Here is a 16,325-nt window from a genome sequence, read left to right as displayed (position 1 = left end):
TATTAAATAAAATAACTTTGATAATCGATTTCTTACTACTCATGCCTTTCCATTATAATTAACTATAATTTCCATAATTCATTGGTCTGGAATGCTACTAAAAGCAAAATAACCCTGAAAATATTCAAGTTCTGACCATCTATGCCTTTCCCTGGATGACTTGTGAGTAGTTGAAATTCTTGCCTTTTAAGTTGGATTTTCTTCAATAGTTGTATCTTTTAGGATAGAAAAGAAACAATCAATACACAGATCTGGTTGGAGAGAACATGGTTTAATTAAAGGCAAAGCTGATTTTCAGCAGCTGCAGGTCTTGCACAGACAGACAAAAACAAAAAACAAAATCCAGAAAACAAAACAAAACAAAAAACCAGGAAAGAAAGTTTACTACACAAAACCAGTTTCTGATAAAGATTCTCCTCCCCCTCCTCATTACTCCAGTGAGGATGATAAGGCGAGGAATCCCGCCCCAAGAGTCAGAAAACATTCCAAACACCAAATTCTCATGCAGAATGGGGCTTTAGATGGGAGCTGGGTATTATGGGAGTGAGATGGTAAACCTGGTTAGCTTGTTGTCTAGGGCGCAAGAATCAGTGACAGTTCAAACACTGGAATGTTGCAGCTGCCTGAATGCAGAGCTCAAACACACAAACTGGGTAAAGGTAGTAGGAACAAGGCTTCGGAAGAGGAGAGAAAGATGGACACAGGGAAGGGGCTGAAGAGAAGCACAAAAGGTTTCATATTGCCATTGGGTGGGGGGCTTCACCTTTTCAGACCTTTCAAAAAAACAAAACAAAACCCAAACACCATGTCAAACTAAAAGAGCAATAATGTAAGCAGACTGGAGGGGCGGGGTGGGGGGACTCCAACCACTCTCTCTGAAGAGCAATGAGCATTATCTCACCCCTTTTCATTGCTGGGGTTGCCCAGACTCCAGTGACAACTGGGGCTCCTGATGTGCTTTGCTCTACAGCTGTGTTCCAGCTCTTACGTTCCACACTAACCCCACACACTCATACACACAACCCCTCCCCTCTGGGACAGCAGATGGGCATGTGTGTGTACACAAACATACAGACAAACGAGAGACTTCCCAGAAAATAAACCCTACCACTAGTACAGCAATTGAACATTTGGATTGCTCTCATAATTTCCCCTTAAAATATTACTTTTCCAGGAAACGCCTAACAGAAATGCTGTCCTTCTGTTTCTACGCAAGTACTTTTTCAGTCCTCTTTCCTCCTAATAAATATCAAGTAAGTTTATTTTCCTTTCTTTCGCCTTTTCCAAAATGGACGACGTTGTTTTCTTCTGTGCGTGACGTGCACATGTCCGTGTTGCCTTGAATTTCACTCTGAAAGTGGAGGCTGGGAGACTGCAGCTGGGCAGGGGCCTGGGCCCTCTGTGGGCTATGCAGATACTGCCGCATCCTTCCTCTTCAGACTGTCTTTTGGGCCCCAACTGCTGGACCCCATGCTGTTGCTTCTTGGGGAGATGTGATGTTGTACACATTAGGAATAAAAACAATTACTAGCATACAGCATTGGGTAAAAAAGGGATGGAGGTGGGGCAGGAGGGTGGGAAGTAGAATGGGGGCACAAAAACCAACCAAACAAAAAATAACCACACTGAAAGCTTCTACCTATTAGAATGTTCCAGGCTGTAAATGGACTAGCCTGCCTTCTGCGAGACTGCTTGCTGTGCGACTGTAAAATGTACAGGAATCAAAAACGTAATTTGAAATCCTACAGCAGTCACCTGCTAGTCCAGTCCAGCACCACCACCCACACTGCATCCTCGATTGGGGCTCGAGCACCTACAGAGTGAAGGGCATTTCCTGCTGGAGTCTCCTGGCCAGAGGAGGGCCTACCAGAGCCTTCTGAGAGGCCCTGAACTCTCCCTTAGGGAACATTTCCACTGGCTGAAGAGGTCGGTTCCCCATCCTGTCACCACCAACCTCTCACGGGAGCAGTGAACGGGGCTTTCCTTGCTACACACTGACTAGAAGCACACCTGTGTATGGAAGAATTCAGTGTGATATTTTACTACTGAGAGTAATAATAATAAAAGATGTTTAAGAATAATTTCAACTACATTCTCAGTCAGCAAAGCGATCATTAATGGATTCCTATTTTATTCCCCAAAGAGGGAAAAAGGACTGAGAAGTTCCCATTGGCTTCTCCCATCTGCCTTCCCTTCTCAGCTTTCACTTCCCATGTGGCTGGGGACATGCACAATGGAGAAGGTGAGAGGCGGTGATACCAAGTAACTGAGTGAGATAAACAGCAGTTCCTCTCTCCCTCCGGAAGGCCCCGGGGGGACGGAGAGTTCCTGATGGATTTTTCTTTTTGTTGCACTGCGAACATTTCGTGCACACTCAGCGGGCTGGTGGAATACTTACACCCTCTTGACAGCAAGAAACAGAAAAGAGGGCTGCCACCTGCAGGGGACTGTGTGGGCCAGTCCTGCAAACCCAACATGCCATGGTTTATGGAGCCTTCATTCCCAAGTTGCCACTTTGGCCTCAGTGTGGAGGGTTCATGGTGCCTTGTCCCCGTTGCTGTTTCTGCTTCTGCTGCATTAACAGCTGCTCCAGAGCGGAAGGTCCAGGATGCATCATGGAACTGGACCAGATAGACTGAAAAACAGTCCAGATCTTGTCAGCAGAGGTCAAATGCCCAGTTGTCTGAAAGGGATTTGTTTTTCAATCCCAGCCAAATATAAAGGCATACATATGGCCCCAAAACCAAACCCCACTCCCCACAAAAATCCAGCTATTAGAAAAAGTCATTATAAGATTCTTAAAGCTAGTTTCCATTAAGACTGTTTTAAACAAGAAGTGAAATCACATTTTATGTCAAGTCTTTTTACTGAAACTTGGCTGTATGTGGTACCACACAGGGCATTTACTATAAAAGTTTTAGGCAAATAAAACATTTCTAAAATTAGATACTCTTGTCAGAAAAGGCTTAAACATTCCAAAATCAATCAGAATTTTCTTAACCTTAGAACGAAACTAAAACCTTTGTTTTTGTCCTCCTGAAGACACTGCTTTACCACTAGTGAATTCAGAAATTAAAAATTATCACTCAAGAATCTTGTAAGGCAGACCATGTTTCTAGAACTTTGCTATATATGTGCTATGTATCAGTCAACTGCAAGGGCCTGAGAAGTCTAGCTATTTATGTGAATGAAAGCAGAGACATCTTTGCTGTAATAATCTTGCGGTTCTTGTTCCTGAAATCTACTCACCTTTAGGCTTTCCATGAGGACAGCAGAGGAATCCTCCATGGAGGGGCCATGGCCTGTCCAGGTGGCACTCGGAGTGCTGGCCTGATGCCAACTGCTCTCAGAGGATGACGTCGCTGAGAGATAATCAATGCCAAACCCACCCATGGCTAAGGGATGAAAAGAGGTAAGAAAAATTCAGGAAGATGTTCTATCACTACCAATTGCCAGACCCCAGGGAAGGCTAGAGTAAATTCTTTCAATTTTGCTTGGCAATGAAATGTAGATCTCACCTGGCTTATCAGTTTTCCACCGGTCTGCAGTCCTTCTATCCCTGTTATCTGGAGTCCCAATGGGTCCAAAATTGGAGAATGGAACAGAATTATGGTTGTGTGTTGGAGGAGAACTGGGCAGGCTGCTTGGGTTAGAGGAATGAGGAGACTGGCTGGCTGGTGTTGAATGATCTATTAAATAATAGTAACACAGGATATAGTAAATCATTGTTTCATAGACATACAAAGAACTACAGTTCCTATAGATCTGATCACTAAAATTCTAACAATAACCACAGGGCTTTGAAGGAAAGGGAAACTAAAGGCTCCAAAGAGATCTGCTAGATGCACTAATTTGCCCTGCCACACGTATCTAAGGCATATTCTTCGCCTTAAAAAAGCAAAACAAATCAGTAGGCAATTTTTGTCAACTGAATGAATGCACTATTCTGGCACGACTATTTCAGATACATATTTATTGGTCTTACGTATCAGAAAGAATTTGCTAACCTTAAGAATTACTATTTAGTCAGATTCTATTATAAGTTAAAAATCTCAATTTTAAAAAGTATGGAGCTGGGCACAGTGGTGTGCACCTGCAGTCCCAGCTATTGGGAGGCTGAGATGGAAGGACTGCTTGAGCCCAGGAGTTTGAGTCTAGAATGGGCAACACAGCAAGATGCTGTCTCAAAAAAAAAAAAAAAAAAAAGAGAGCAATTTTTCTGCAAAGAATGAACACCTACAAATAAAACTAAAAAACAGCTGGGAACCTAAGACAGAACCTCTATTTTCTCCCTTACGTCTCTGCTGGCTACTGAGGATGTAAAAAGCTTTGTCAGTAGCATTTAATACATAAACTGGCTTTTTTCTATTTCCTTTCAGAAGTTACAAAAACAAAGAAACAAAAAAATAAAAAACCCAACAACTGATATATTTACAATTACAGAATCTCACTATCCCTTAATCAAACTGAGTGTACAGGAAATGCAAGGTCTGTAATTTAAAGAGTAGTTAATACCTGAACTGGCAGGAAGTGATGGAGACCACGGAGTCCCTTCAAAAAGGGAATACAGAGATGTTTCCTGGGGGGCCATTGAGGGATTGAGTTCTGCTTTGGAGCTGGATGTCAGGTTTTTCCCATATACCTCATTGAACATACTATTATTTGGGTATCTTTCCTGAAAGACATGACGGTGAAGTTATAAACTCACTCCAAGGAAAGAGATTTGAGAAAATCCAATGGCTCGTTCATGGGTGCTGGGTACACCTTAAGCTTTTCTTAGGAAGAGAAAGTTTGAAGGCTTTTATTTCTTTCTGTTTCAATTTTCCAGTCAAATTAATTTTCCTCTTTGCTTTCTCTCACCCTTAAATTTGCTCTATGTAAATTATCCAGGTTGAAAATGTGAATAGTTTATTTGGCTCAACAACAGAGCCCTAAGGGTTTCAATATTAATGAGAAGTTAAAGGGTTTTAACTCATGATGTACAAGTCACTAGTATGCCCCAATCAGAGACAAGGGGGATAACATCAAATATCTGGAATACACTAATACATGGAAAATAAAGAAAAAACAGACATACTGAAATAGTATGAGAAAGACACTGATCAGCTGACACTAAAAGCACACAGCAGGATTCTTCACTGTTCACCTACCTGATTGAGAGAGAATCCGGTGAGGGACAGGAAAGAGGATGAATGTGACATGAGCTCTGAGGGCTTCTCCAGTAAGGATTTCTTCACAGTCCCAGAAAAAAAGGTAATTAAGTTATACCTTCCATTTTCTTAATATTAATCTTACCATACTATGGTATGGAACCAAAGCAAAAGCATGCCTGTATTCGCCCACTGAGTACAATTTGAGGCTCAGAAGATGTGAATTCAAATCTATTAATACCAAGACACTGCCTAAGTGCCAGTCGCCACAGGTGAGTAGAATCCTCCTTTTAGATCAAATCTAGTCAGAGATTCTATTCTGGCAGGGACCAGCGACCCTGGTAAACAGCACTCTGAGTGTTTATGAGGCGTGGACCTCAGGAATCCTCCTGTCAACAGTTGCACTTAAAATAATCTCAAAACAAAATGCTGAACTGTTCCAACACTGTTCCTCTCCACCCCACAATTTTTAAAACATTAACATTGGTGACTTTAAAAAAGCCTTTCAAATCCATTTGACTAATGTCTTTGTTAAAACACTTCTTAAGCAGCTCTATTTGCAGTATATAGTAAAATAGTTGCTAAAAGTCAAGTTTACATTTATTAATGGCCCTAGCAAAGTTATTAGGAGAAACAAAGTTGAATCTCTAATGCTGTCACTGAATAGCTGGCTAACAAAACATTACTAAATACCTACGACAAGAGAAGCACTTTGACATACGTTGTATCACTAATGTTAAATATAGGAAGGGTTATAGTCAAGGATTTTTTATTCATTGTTTCTTAAACACACACACACAAAAAACAAAACCCCTGAAGATACTCCCACTTGTTCTACCATCAGCTCCATTTCCAATGAAAGGAACACTAACGAAACAAGAACTAAGGGATTAGGAAACAAGTGGACACAGAAGCACTACTCTCAGTCCTTCAAGCCACTCCAGCATAAAAGTAGCAAGAAAGGCAAACACGTAGAGGCAACAGTATAGCAGCTGGGCTTCCACAATCCCTGTGCACTCAGTCATGGCACTACTACCATTGAAGTCTCCGGGGGGGTCTTTTATTGCTCTTATTTCATAACTTGGTATGGGGCCCCTACTGCTACCACCCAGGCAAATTCTTAACAGAACTTCAAGTGCCAGGGATGGCAGCAATGTCATGAAAGCTGTTAAGGTTTTATTTCTCTTGACACTAAAATTAATGTATTTTAATTTTACGAATGTGTGCTTGCCCTGTGTTTATGAGAAAGCAAGAAAGTAAAATTCACTATCTTTTAATGTTTTATTAAGTAATAGAGGAGGAAAAGCCTCATAGCATCCATCTTTCTTTCCATCTTTTATACTCCCCACTCACAGTAAAATATAATATGAACACTGACAAGCATACAGAATGATGTTCTTTGAAATGCATGATGTTCTCAGATTTTATTTTATGTGATTCTAGTTATTTATTTTGATATTTACTCATTTATGACACTCTGACAATGTTTATAAGTAGAATCCTCTTCATTTTCACTCATTCTGTTTATGAATCCAACTTTGAATTTAGATCAGGGCTCTTTCTGCATTTAGTTAACCAAACAAAAAAGAGCCATATACTATTCAATAATGTCAGTTAAAAAAAAAAATCGAGAACATATTTCCTTTCATATTTTGGCTACATATGAGAAACAAATCTCACTGTTCCTAAGCAAGATTAAATGACACTTAAAATTTCTGGGTCCAGATGGAAGTGTCACCTGCAAAGTGAGTTAATTTGTCACCATCACACCCTGTGTGTTACCAGCTCTGCAGAATGTTTTCTGGATAACACATAAAACTAAGGTATGTCTCTATGATTTGGGAGAAATATAAAGTCAGAAATGCTTTGGTATACCCTACTACCATCTTAAGGTTGGTTTAGGGAATTAGAAAATATGTTTTACAGTTCTGAAAAGGACAGCCCCAGGAAGACAAGAAATCACCTAATCTGTGTACTACAATATCTCAGAAAAGCAGCTGGGAGTTAGAGCAAGAAGCAGAATTATGTCAAATACATACAAAAAGGCTTCGTCCAGGAAGAGAGGCGAGAGGCCCCAGCAGAGCCGGGTAAAGATCAGGAGGGTTAGAAAAAATCAGCTCTTCCTCTTCCTCCAAGGCAGCCAGACTCTTTAACAGGTCCGGAGGAAGCAGAGGGGAGCTCTTGGGGTCCTAGTGACAGAAAGGATCACAGTGAGATGCAATAAGGGATAACAAAAGCATAAAGGAATAGTAGTATGATTAGGTGGAAGAAGATAACTAAAGTCAAGGGGATAGTGAGATAGATGGTATTAGGCAAAGAGAAAAAAGGCTCCGAAATGCAAAGGCAAAGCAACACAAGGACAATATTGGAGAAAGTTCAAGACAACAGAAAAGCAACAATACTGACAGAGCAGAACACAAAAGGTGAACGTGGCTAGTTAAGTAAAACAATGCTATGGAGCAAAATAATTAGCATCTCTTGTGCTAAGAAAGAAAGAAACAGATCTTTTAAAAAGTTACTAACATTCACCTGCTTCTCATGAATAAAAAAGGCAAAGAAAGGGACCTCCACTGTCCAAGATAACTGGTTAACTTTGTTCCTCTCAGAGAGCAATTTATTTAAGTATCAGTAAACCTATTTTTAAACTTAGATGATTCAGCCCAACTGAGAGGAGTGCTTTGTCTCAGAATTCTCTAACATGCTGTTTTAGAGACTTCTGTACATGGTTTCTTTGCCAGACCATCAGAGTTCTGAATCAGTTAACAGAATTCTTCAGCTTCCAAACTAAAACACACTGTGCAACTTTGAGGAGGAAACCAAGAGCTACACCAATACTCGGTGGCATTCTATGGTACTAAAGAATAAGAGTGGCCTCTTTATAAGATCCATTTGAGATATTCAAAAGACAGTCAACCCCAAACCTATCTCCAAAATGCCCGGTGATAGGAAAGAACACACACCTCAAATGGCATCCTGGGTACAGGATCCTGCTCTGGACGGAAGACTCCTGGTGACCGTTTGCCCCTGCGGTCTATATTTGCTTGCTGTGCCATTACAGATCTGTTATCAGCCATGCTGTAGGAAGAATCCCAGTAGAATTCTGGGACCTTGACTTCTGAGGGATTATGGTTATATGGCTCCATGGGAAAAGGCTTCATTTTTTTTTCTAGAGGCTGCTGCTGCATTACAGGAGGTTGCAATGACGGCTCAAACAGTTTTATGGGGTCTTGGGTCTGAAGGTAGTAGGGCTGTTTCACAGGCATAATTTTCCCTAATGGGCCTTGAACCTGAGGGGGATTCCACAGCTGTTTGGAGGCATCTGCCTGTTGATACTAAAAAAAGAGATGCCTGTCATCAAGGTGAGGATAAAATGCAATATTACTTATAATGAATGCTAAAGAATCACAGAATGAACTTGAGGTGTTTTCCAACCAACAAAACTCTAGGCAAGGCAGCAGTTTCCTTTACCATTTGGGCTTTTCAATACACAGAGTCTTTTGGGAACAGATTATGGGCACCAGACTCATATTTGCTTTTAATTCAACTATTTAAGAGGGTTAATGAATGAATGAATATATTTGTATAAGAGTGTTTGTTTCCCCTTTCTGCTTCAAGTGCTGTGCTTCAAATGACAACATTTAAGATCGGTGTCACATCTGTCTTAGTACCTCATCAAGACTGTGATTCTATTTCCCTAGTAGTTTATGTTCCTATAGAATTATTTGCAGAAAATCCATTTTCAATAAAATAGACACTTTGTAGCAGCCAAGAATGGTAGTTAAGATCTAGTATTATATGCTTTACAAAAGTAAGGAAAACATTTGAACTTTCATAAACAGTAGAGACAATACTTTTGCCTTCTCATAATCACTACAAATCTAAACAAGAAGTATGTCAAAGTTTAATCAGCATTTCTAACACTGAATCTTTCAGCATTTCCCTTTATTTCATTCTGCTGGACAGTACACACAACTGTAACTTACCTGCTGGAATCCAGAGTGGTGAGGCGGGCTTTTCCCCAAAGCCGGCACAGCTTTTGTAGGGGACTGTTGTTGCTGAGTTAGAGCTTGAACCTGCAACTGGCTTGTAGACTGTGCTGTTGGCTGAGCTGGTAAAGATGTAAGGGGTTGCTGGGAAGGTGGCTGTGATTGTTGAGGTCCCTGGTTCATTGGCCCTGGTCCAGAGGGCCGTTGCTGGCTGTAAGGAATGTGGGACTGTTTCCCAGCTTGCACCTGGTTTCCTGCTGGAGAGTGAGCTGTAGGCTGAAGAAAGGTTCCTGGGACAGAAACACCAGCTGGGAAGGTGTAACCTGAGCCCATAGAAAATGCCACAGGAGGGGGGATAACATATGTTGGTGGTGGAAACCCTTCAAAACAGAAGAACACAGATTTAGTTCTAAAGAAACAGCAAAAAATTCATTTTTTTTAAAACAGGTAAGTAGAGGGAGTCCTCTAACACATCATAAAAGAGATCAGTCATGTTGTCAATCTTTAACTTGATTTGAAGAATTAAAAATAGACTATTGACATTTTTCCTCTACCCACTGAAGTAATCAGTGTTCTGTAAGTAGCTTCTGTGTTCAGTGATAGGATTTCCTTCATAATAACAAACATGCACTTGCATGTACACTACACAGAAACATTTCAAAAATAATTTTATAAGCATTAGGGAAAATAGAACTTTCTTTGGGTTAGTAACATTACTCCAACAGAATACACATTTCTCAGTGAGTGAACAGAAATTCTTGCACAGAAAAGATTAAGTAGAAGAAATTATAAAACATATTTACCTGGCCTGCTGGGAAGAGGAGGGAAGGCTCCAGGGTGATGAATGGGGATGAACTGGGAGTTACTTGCTTGAGTTGGGGTTTGAGTTACAGGTGTTTTTCTGGCTTCAGACACTGGAGTCTTTCTTAGTTCTGTCTGGGATTTTACCTGTGACCAAGAGAAGCAAAACTATAATAAACTGAAACTCAAATTTGTCAGAAAAAAGACCCTACTCTTAAGAAAGTATTTAAAACCTCATTAGATCAAAAAGGACATGCTGAAGATATTTAAATTCACCTAAGTTAAAAACGGAATATCAAAGCAAATTATTTAATAGCCAATAAAAGATAATTTTACTACCTTAGTTTTACTAATTATTTTGCTTTCCCATGATCACAAAAATCCAAATATGTAAAGGACCTTAGAGTCCATTTGTTTTACAAATGAGATGCCTGATGCTAACAAGCTGAAAAAAACTTGTCTATGACTTTAAGTTGCTTGTTCTGGGGCCCAGGGTTCTCTATACTCTAATTCATTAAACAGCATACATGAATTATGAACTAATAATGACCGTTAACCCATAGGTCAGTTATTTTGGCCCTCAGTTTAATTTCATCTGGGTAGCCATATGTGTACAGTCAGGCATCCACCTTCCACCCTGCAACTTTACCACCCTTCAGAATAAATAAGGATATTTTCAGCAGTAAGGAACAGGCCCTGAGATCCTATAGATGGAGCCAGAGGGTAGATGTCATATGCACCGCTCAAAGTTGAGCAAAATCAGGGAAAATTATTAGCATTTATAGAAAACTCAGGACGAGGTACAGAGTGTGGTGATATGTTGACTCTTTTCTTTCTTTAATCATTTATGGCTGATTTGAGATGGATGAGAAACCTCAAAAAAGGAGATTCTATTTTCAGTCGGACCTTATTGGGAGCAGTTAGAGAATGGAGGCAGGGTAAGCAGAAAATGCTGGACTCATTATCCCTAAAACTCTGATCCTTTGGCTTTCTAGTTCATTTTTCTTCCCTTGCCTTTCCCTAGCATCTCTCTCTCTCTCCCCCATGTCTTAATTTCTACCTTGTCTTTTGTTTCTCTCCCTGATATAATATTAAAATGGAACTATTATTTTCTTATTTTTCTTTCTCAAAAAAAATTAGAGAAATACATCAAAGGTACTATTTATTTGTAAGCAGCCTTCAACAATGTAAACTTTCTCATGCAAACACATACATTTGCTAAAATGTGTTAACAATTCACATGGCCACTTAAGTATTTATTCAAACATTAATAGTCTCAATAAAACCATCACAGAATAAAGGCCCTTTTCTGTTTATATGAAATCATCTTATCTATTTGGAAAATATTTTAATAAAAGAAAGTCACAAGTAACTGAGCAGTGCTTATCTTTTCCCAGCAAGAAACCTGGGTTCTTCCTTTATAAATTCCCAGGATCCAGGATAAGATTAAAGTGGTATTAATATCACTAGCTGGGACAAGTATAATTGTCAAGAAAAAAAGCCTCATATTTTTCCAAGAAGAAAATACATATATACGTGTGTATGTATATTACGGTGAATCTTAAAAAAAAAAAAAAAAACCCCACATAAGCCTTAATATAGTTTTGGTTCTAGTGGATCTACAGAAGACCCCAAATCTCCACTACAGCATTGACAAATGGTAGTTATTATCTTCCAAATAAAATATAATCCTGTGCGAAACTGACGACTCTGCAACTAATCCTTTCAAACTGCTTAAACTGGAGAGGACTGACAAAAGTGTCAAATCAGGTTGAGATTTTTTTTTTTCACTCACAATTCCCAAGAATTGATAAAATGACCATCTATCACAGCTCTTTATATAACCTTACTATGCATTTAAATAATGCATTTAAACTTCCAGGACAGCCAATTCTCATGGCTTTAGAACAAAATGAAAAATCTTGCCTTTTTTGTGAGCCTTCCTCTACCTGCTTTATAGTTCAAATACAGCTTACCTGCACTGCCACATTCTGCTTTCCTGTTTCCTGTAACTTTTCTAAGGTGCATTTCTTGGTTTCAGTTTTCCTCTTGTTGTTGTCCTTCTTTCCATCATTCTTAGTTACAGTTATTCCTTTGCTATAGTCCCTTCTCACCTCTTTGGGAGGAAAACTTCTTCCTTGGTCTCTGTTCACTTCTCGTGGCTTAATGTTTTCTTTGAAGGTAACCACTGGCTTCTCTCCTGTGTCACAGTTGTTGCTTAAATTTCGGCTTGTAGATAGCACTGATTTTAGCCCTGGGCTCCCATCTGCAGCCAGCGACTCTATCACAGATGTTTCTTGCAGAATGAGGTTCTCTTTGGCTTCACTGGGGTCTTCCAGTATTAATTCTGGGATTTCTGTGATAAACAACAATTTCCCTACCTCATTTTCACACTGAATCAGCCTAAAAAAGCAAAAATAAATCCATATATGAAAAACATTAACTTAAAAAATAACAACTGAATTGTGTGTGGATCCAAGTCTATATATTCCTAGCACTAATAACCACGGAAACAGCTGGATATAACAATGTGGATTCAGGTAACACAAAAAGTAGTTATGTAGAAACTGAGGTTCTCATTATCACACTTCACATCGTCACAACGTATCCCTCCCTCTGCTCTTTCAACGTTTGCCAGAACTTACATTTTCTGAGCATGCTTCAAGTGCAAGACACTAGTCTAGGGCCCTTGAAGGTAGCTATATATAATTCCTATTTTGTAGATGTGAAAATTGAAGCTCGGAGGTGGTAAGTTCATTCAAACATGCAAGCATTTAAGTACCTACTGTATGACAGAAACCTGAATACAAAATTGAATAAGCAGTACTGACTTTCGAAAGGTTATAATCTACTGGGGAGATCCCAAGGACACCCACTTGAGAAGCTGCAGAACTAGAAATGGGACTCAAACCAATCGAATGACAAAACCTGTGTTCTTTCCCCTACACTAATGACCACGTCTGCTTTGTACTGAACTGGCTACTGGCACCATCTTAGTCTGTCCTGCCTGAAACTGACCACCATGCCCAGGCCAATACAAATTACCATGACTGTGGAAGTACAATTCAGTTATAGATTTACAGACATATTTATAAATTAGAGCAGAAACTCATGATAAACAAAAAAGACAACCAAGTTCTCTATAATACACAATAAGGAGAACAGAGATTCTAAATAAAGATATACTTACTCACTAAGTTTATAATTAGATGTTGTGCTACCAGTATGTCAACTTAAGAGTTCACGATCAACAATATTTATACCAAAGTCTAAAAAATACGTAACTTGTGAGATGTGTGTGTGTGTGTTTATCTAAAAAGGTGGTTAAAAAAGGACAGACCAGAAGCTCCATGGACATACCTTGGCTGATTATCAGCAATCCATTTGCCTATAGTGATCAAGCGCTGCTGTCGTAATCGTCGTTGCTGGCCTTCTTTGTCTCCTGTAATACCCTGGTGACCTTTGGAAAAATCCAAGTTCCTAAAATTGACACAAACAAGTTATGAGAATATTAAATTGCTAAAGATATTTTCCAGGCAACCAAGTTCACCTGATTAACTATAATGGCTTCAGATTATTTTCCATATAGGTGAGCTACTTGAGGTAATCAACTGCACTTACTAGAATTTATACTCCCAGAGATTTTTACAAACTATGAAATAAAGCAGAAAAGAAAATATACAAACTCATTACATTAATGTAGTATTTTTACTCACATTTCACTTTCTAGTTGGGGAGCTCAAATAAACCACAACTTTGTATTAGAAAAGATGCTTTTATCATTTTAAGAATAAAGTTTTATAAACACTTATCTTGCATGCTAAGTAATTTGCTTGAAATGACCACGGCAATGCTAAGAGTCTCTGAGGTGCCTATTCCAATAAATAATATTAATCTATCCGCTTTATGGCAGACCCTTCTAAATCAGAAAAATGTATAAATATCATAAAGCATATAGAGTAACTCATTGATATCAGAAGGGTAAACCAACCTGAGAAAATAAAGCTTTCTCAGATTTCTCATTAAACTTTTTTTTTTAAAGAAGATTTAAGAATTGCCAGGCACAAGGCTAGATGCTGAGGACACAAAGATAAATAAGAGTCCCTATCTTTGGGAATAAATAATTATGATTCAATCTGATAAGGATCATAATAAGAACTATGCAAAGAGTAAGTGAATATAGTAAAAGGAGGATGAGTTCCTTCTGAGAAGCTCTGAAAGGTTTCATAGAGTGACAGCTGAGCTGGACCTTGACAGGTATGGCTAAGTGCTTACCAAGCTGGTGATGGAAGGGCAGCAGAGGAGAAGGAAATGTTCTAGACACAACGTGAACAAAGGTGTGGAGGAATAAAAACAGGGAGCTATTCAAGTATAGCACATAGTGTATAGAGTTTATAAATATTGGGGGAAGTGGCAGAAAATAAGGCTGAACAACTAAGAGCTGGATAGTGCTGGAACTTGAGCATCAAGCTAAAAGAGACAGTGGGGCAATCGGGAATGGGTAAATACAAATATCAGTCAGAGTGTGGGGTGGGGGCACACCCAAGATGGCCGAATAGGAAGAACTCCAGCCTCCAGCTCCCAGTGTGAGCCACACAGAAGATGGGTGATTTCTGCATTTTCAACTGAGATACCGGGTTCATCTAACTGCAGCGTGTCGGACAGTTGGCGCTGGTCTGCGAGTGCAGCCCGACCAGCGAGAGCTGAAGCAGGGCGAGGCATCGCCTCACCTGTGAAGCGCAAGGGGGAAGGGAATTCCTTTTCCTAGCCAAAGGAAAGTGAGACACACAACACCTGGAAAATCGGGTAATTCCCACCCTAATACTGCGCTTTACCAAGGGTCTTAGCAAACGGTACACCAGGAGATTATATCCCACACCGTCCCTCATTGCTAGCACAGCAGTCTGAGATCTAACTGCAAGGCTGCAGTGAGGCTGGGGTAGGGGTGCCCGCCATTGCTGGGGCTTAAGTGGGTAAACAAAGGCGCCTGGAAGCTCGAATTGGGTGGAGCCCACCACAGCTCAAGGAGGCTGACTTACCTCTGTAGACACTTCCTCTGGGGACAGGTCATAGCTAAACAAAAAGTAGCAGAAACCTCCGCAGAGGTAAACGCCCCTGTCTGACAGCTTTCAAGAGAGCAGTGGATCTCCCAGCACGGAGGCTGAGATCTGAGAACAGACAGACTGCCTGCTCAAGTGGGTCCCTGACCCCTGAGTAGCCTAACTGGGAGACATCCCCTACTAGGTGCAGATTGACACCTCACACCTCACACAGCTGGGTACACCCCTGAGATGAAGCTTCCAGAGCAAGAATCAGACAACAACACTTGCTGTTCACCAATATTCTATCTTCTGCAGCCTCCGCTGCTGATACTCAGGCAAACAGGGTCTGGACTGGACCTCAAGCAAACTCCAACAGACCTACAGCTGAGGGTCCTGACTGTTGGAAGGAAAACTAACAAACAGAAAGGACACCCACACCAAAACCCCATCAGTACGTCACCATCATCAAAGACCAAAGGCAGATAAAACCACAAAGATGGGGAAAAAGCAGTGCAGAAAAGCTGGAAATTCAAAAAATCAGAGCGCATCTCCCCCTCCAAAGGAACACAGCTCATCGCCAGCAACAGAACAAAGCTGGACAGAGAATGACTTTGGCGAGTTGAGAGAAGGCGGCTTCAGTCAATCAAACTTCTCAGAGCTAAAGGAGGAACTATGTAACCAGCGCAAAGAAACTAAAAACCTTGAAAACAGAATGGATGAGTGGATAACTAGAATAATCAATGCAGAGAAGACCTTAAAAGAACTGATACAGATGAAAACCATAACACGAGAACTACGTGACAAATGCACAAGCTTCAGTAACCAATTCAATCAACTGGAAGAAAGAGTATCAGCGACTGAAGATCAAAGGAATGAAATGAAGTGAGAAGAGAAGTGTAGAGAAAAAAGAGTAAAAAGAAATGAACAAAGCCTCCAAGAAGTATGGGATTATGTGAAAAGACCAAATCTATGTCTGATTGGTGTGCCTGAAAGTGACAGGGAAAATGGAACCAAGTTGGAAAACACTCTTCAGGATATCATCCAGAACATCCCCAACCTAGTAAGGCAGGCCAACATTCAAATTCAGGAAATACAGAGAACACTACAAAGATACTCCTCAAGAAGAGCAACTCCAAGACACATAACTGTCAGATTCACCAAAGTTGAAATGAAGAAAAAACGTTAAGGGCAGCCAGAGAGAAAGGTCAGGTTACCCACAAAGGGAAGCCCATCAGATTAACAGCAGATCTCTCGGTAGAAACTCTACAAGCCAGAAAAGAGTGGGGGGTCAATATTCAACATTCTTAAAGAAAAGCATTTTCAACCCAGAATTTCATATCCAGCCA

At 40.2% G+C, this 16,325-nt stretch overlaps 1 protein-coding gene across 13 annotated transcripts in view; it reads right to left on the bottom strand.

Annotated features, from left to right (window-relative positions):
- Positions 1–252: 252 nt before the first annotated feature.
- Positions 253–16,325, bottom strand: part of SMG7 (SMG7 nonsense mediated mRNA decay factor) — a 90,586-nt gene continuing 74,513 nt past the window's right edge. For 6 of the 13 annotated variants that reach the window (XM_017848087.1, XM_017848095.1, XM_017848099.1 and 3 more), the window contains 11 exons: positions 13,298–13,417; positions 11,914–12,340; positions 9,940–10,084; positions 9,134–9,516; positions 8,111–8,482; positions 7,190–7,339; positions 5,151–5,231; positions 4,516–4,675; positions 3,519–3,689; positions 3,250–3,395; positions 253–2,683 (listed from right to left, as the gene is read on the bottom strand). In XM_017848087.1, coding sequence (XP_017703576.1) covers positions 2,522–2,683; positions 3,250–3,395; positions 3,519–3,689; positions 4,516–4,675; positions 5,151–5,231; positions 7,190–7,339; positions 8,111–8,482; positions 9,134–9,516; positions 9,940–10,084; positions 11,914–12,340; positions 13,298–13,417 — 2,317 coding nt within the window. In that variant the 3' untranslated portion in view covers positions 253–2,521. The remainder of the gene's footprint in view (positions 2,684–3,249; positions 3,396–3,518; positions 3,690–4,515; positions 4,676–5,150; positions 5,232–7,189; positions 7,340–8,110; positions 8,483–9,133; positions 9,517–9,939; positions 10,085–11,913; positions 12,341–13,297; positions 13,418–16,325) is intronic. The other 7 variants (XM_017848089.1, XM_017848100.1, XM_017848088.1 and 4 more) reach the window with 6 other exon arrangements.

Source organism: Rhinopithecus bieti, unplaced genomic scaffold, assembly GCF_001698545.2.
Source record: "Rhinopithecus bieti isolate Rb0 unplaced genomic scaffold, ASM169854v2 scaffold_27006, whole genome shotgun sequence".
Classification (NCBI taxonomy): Eukaryota; Metazoa; Chordata; class Mammalia; order Primates; family Cercopithecidae; genus Rhinopithecus; species Rhinopithecus bieti.
Note: the sequence above shows the minus strand (reverse complement) of the source record. Positions and strands in the feature narration are given on the sequence as shown.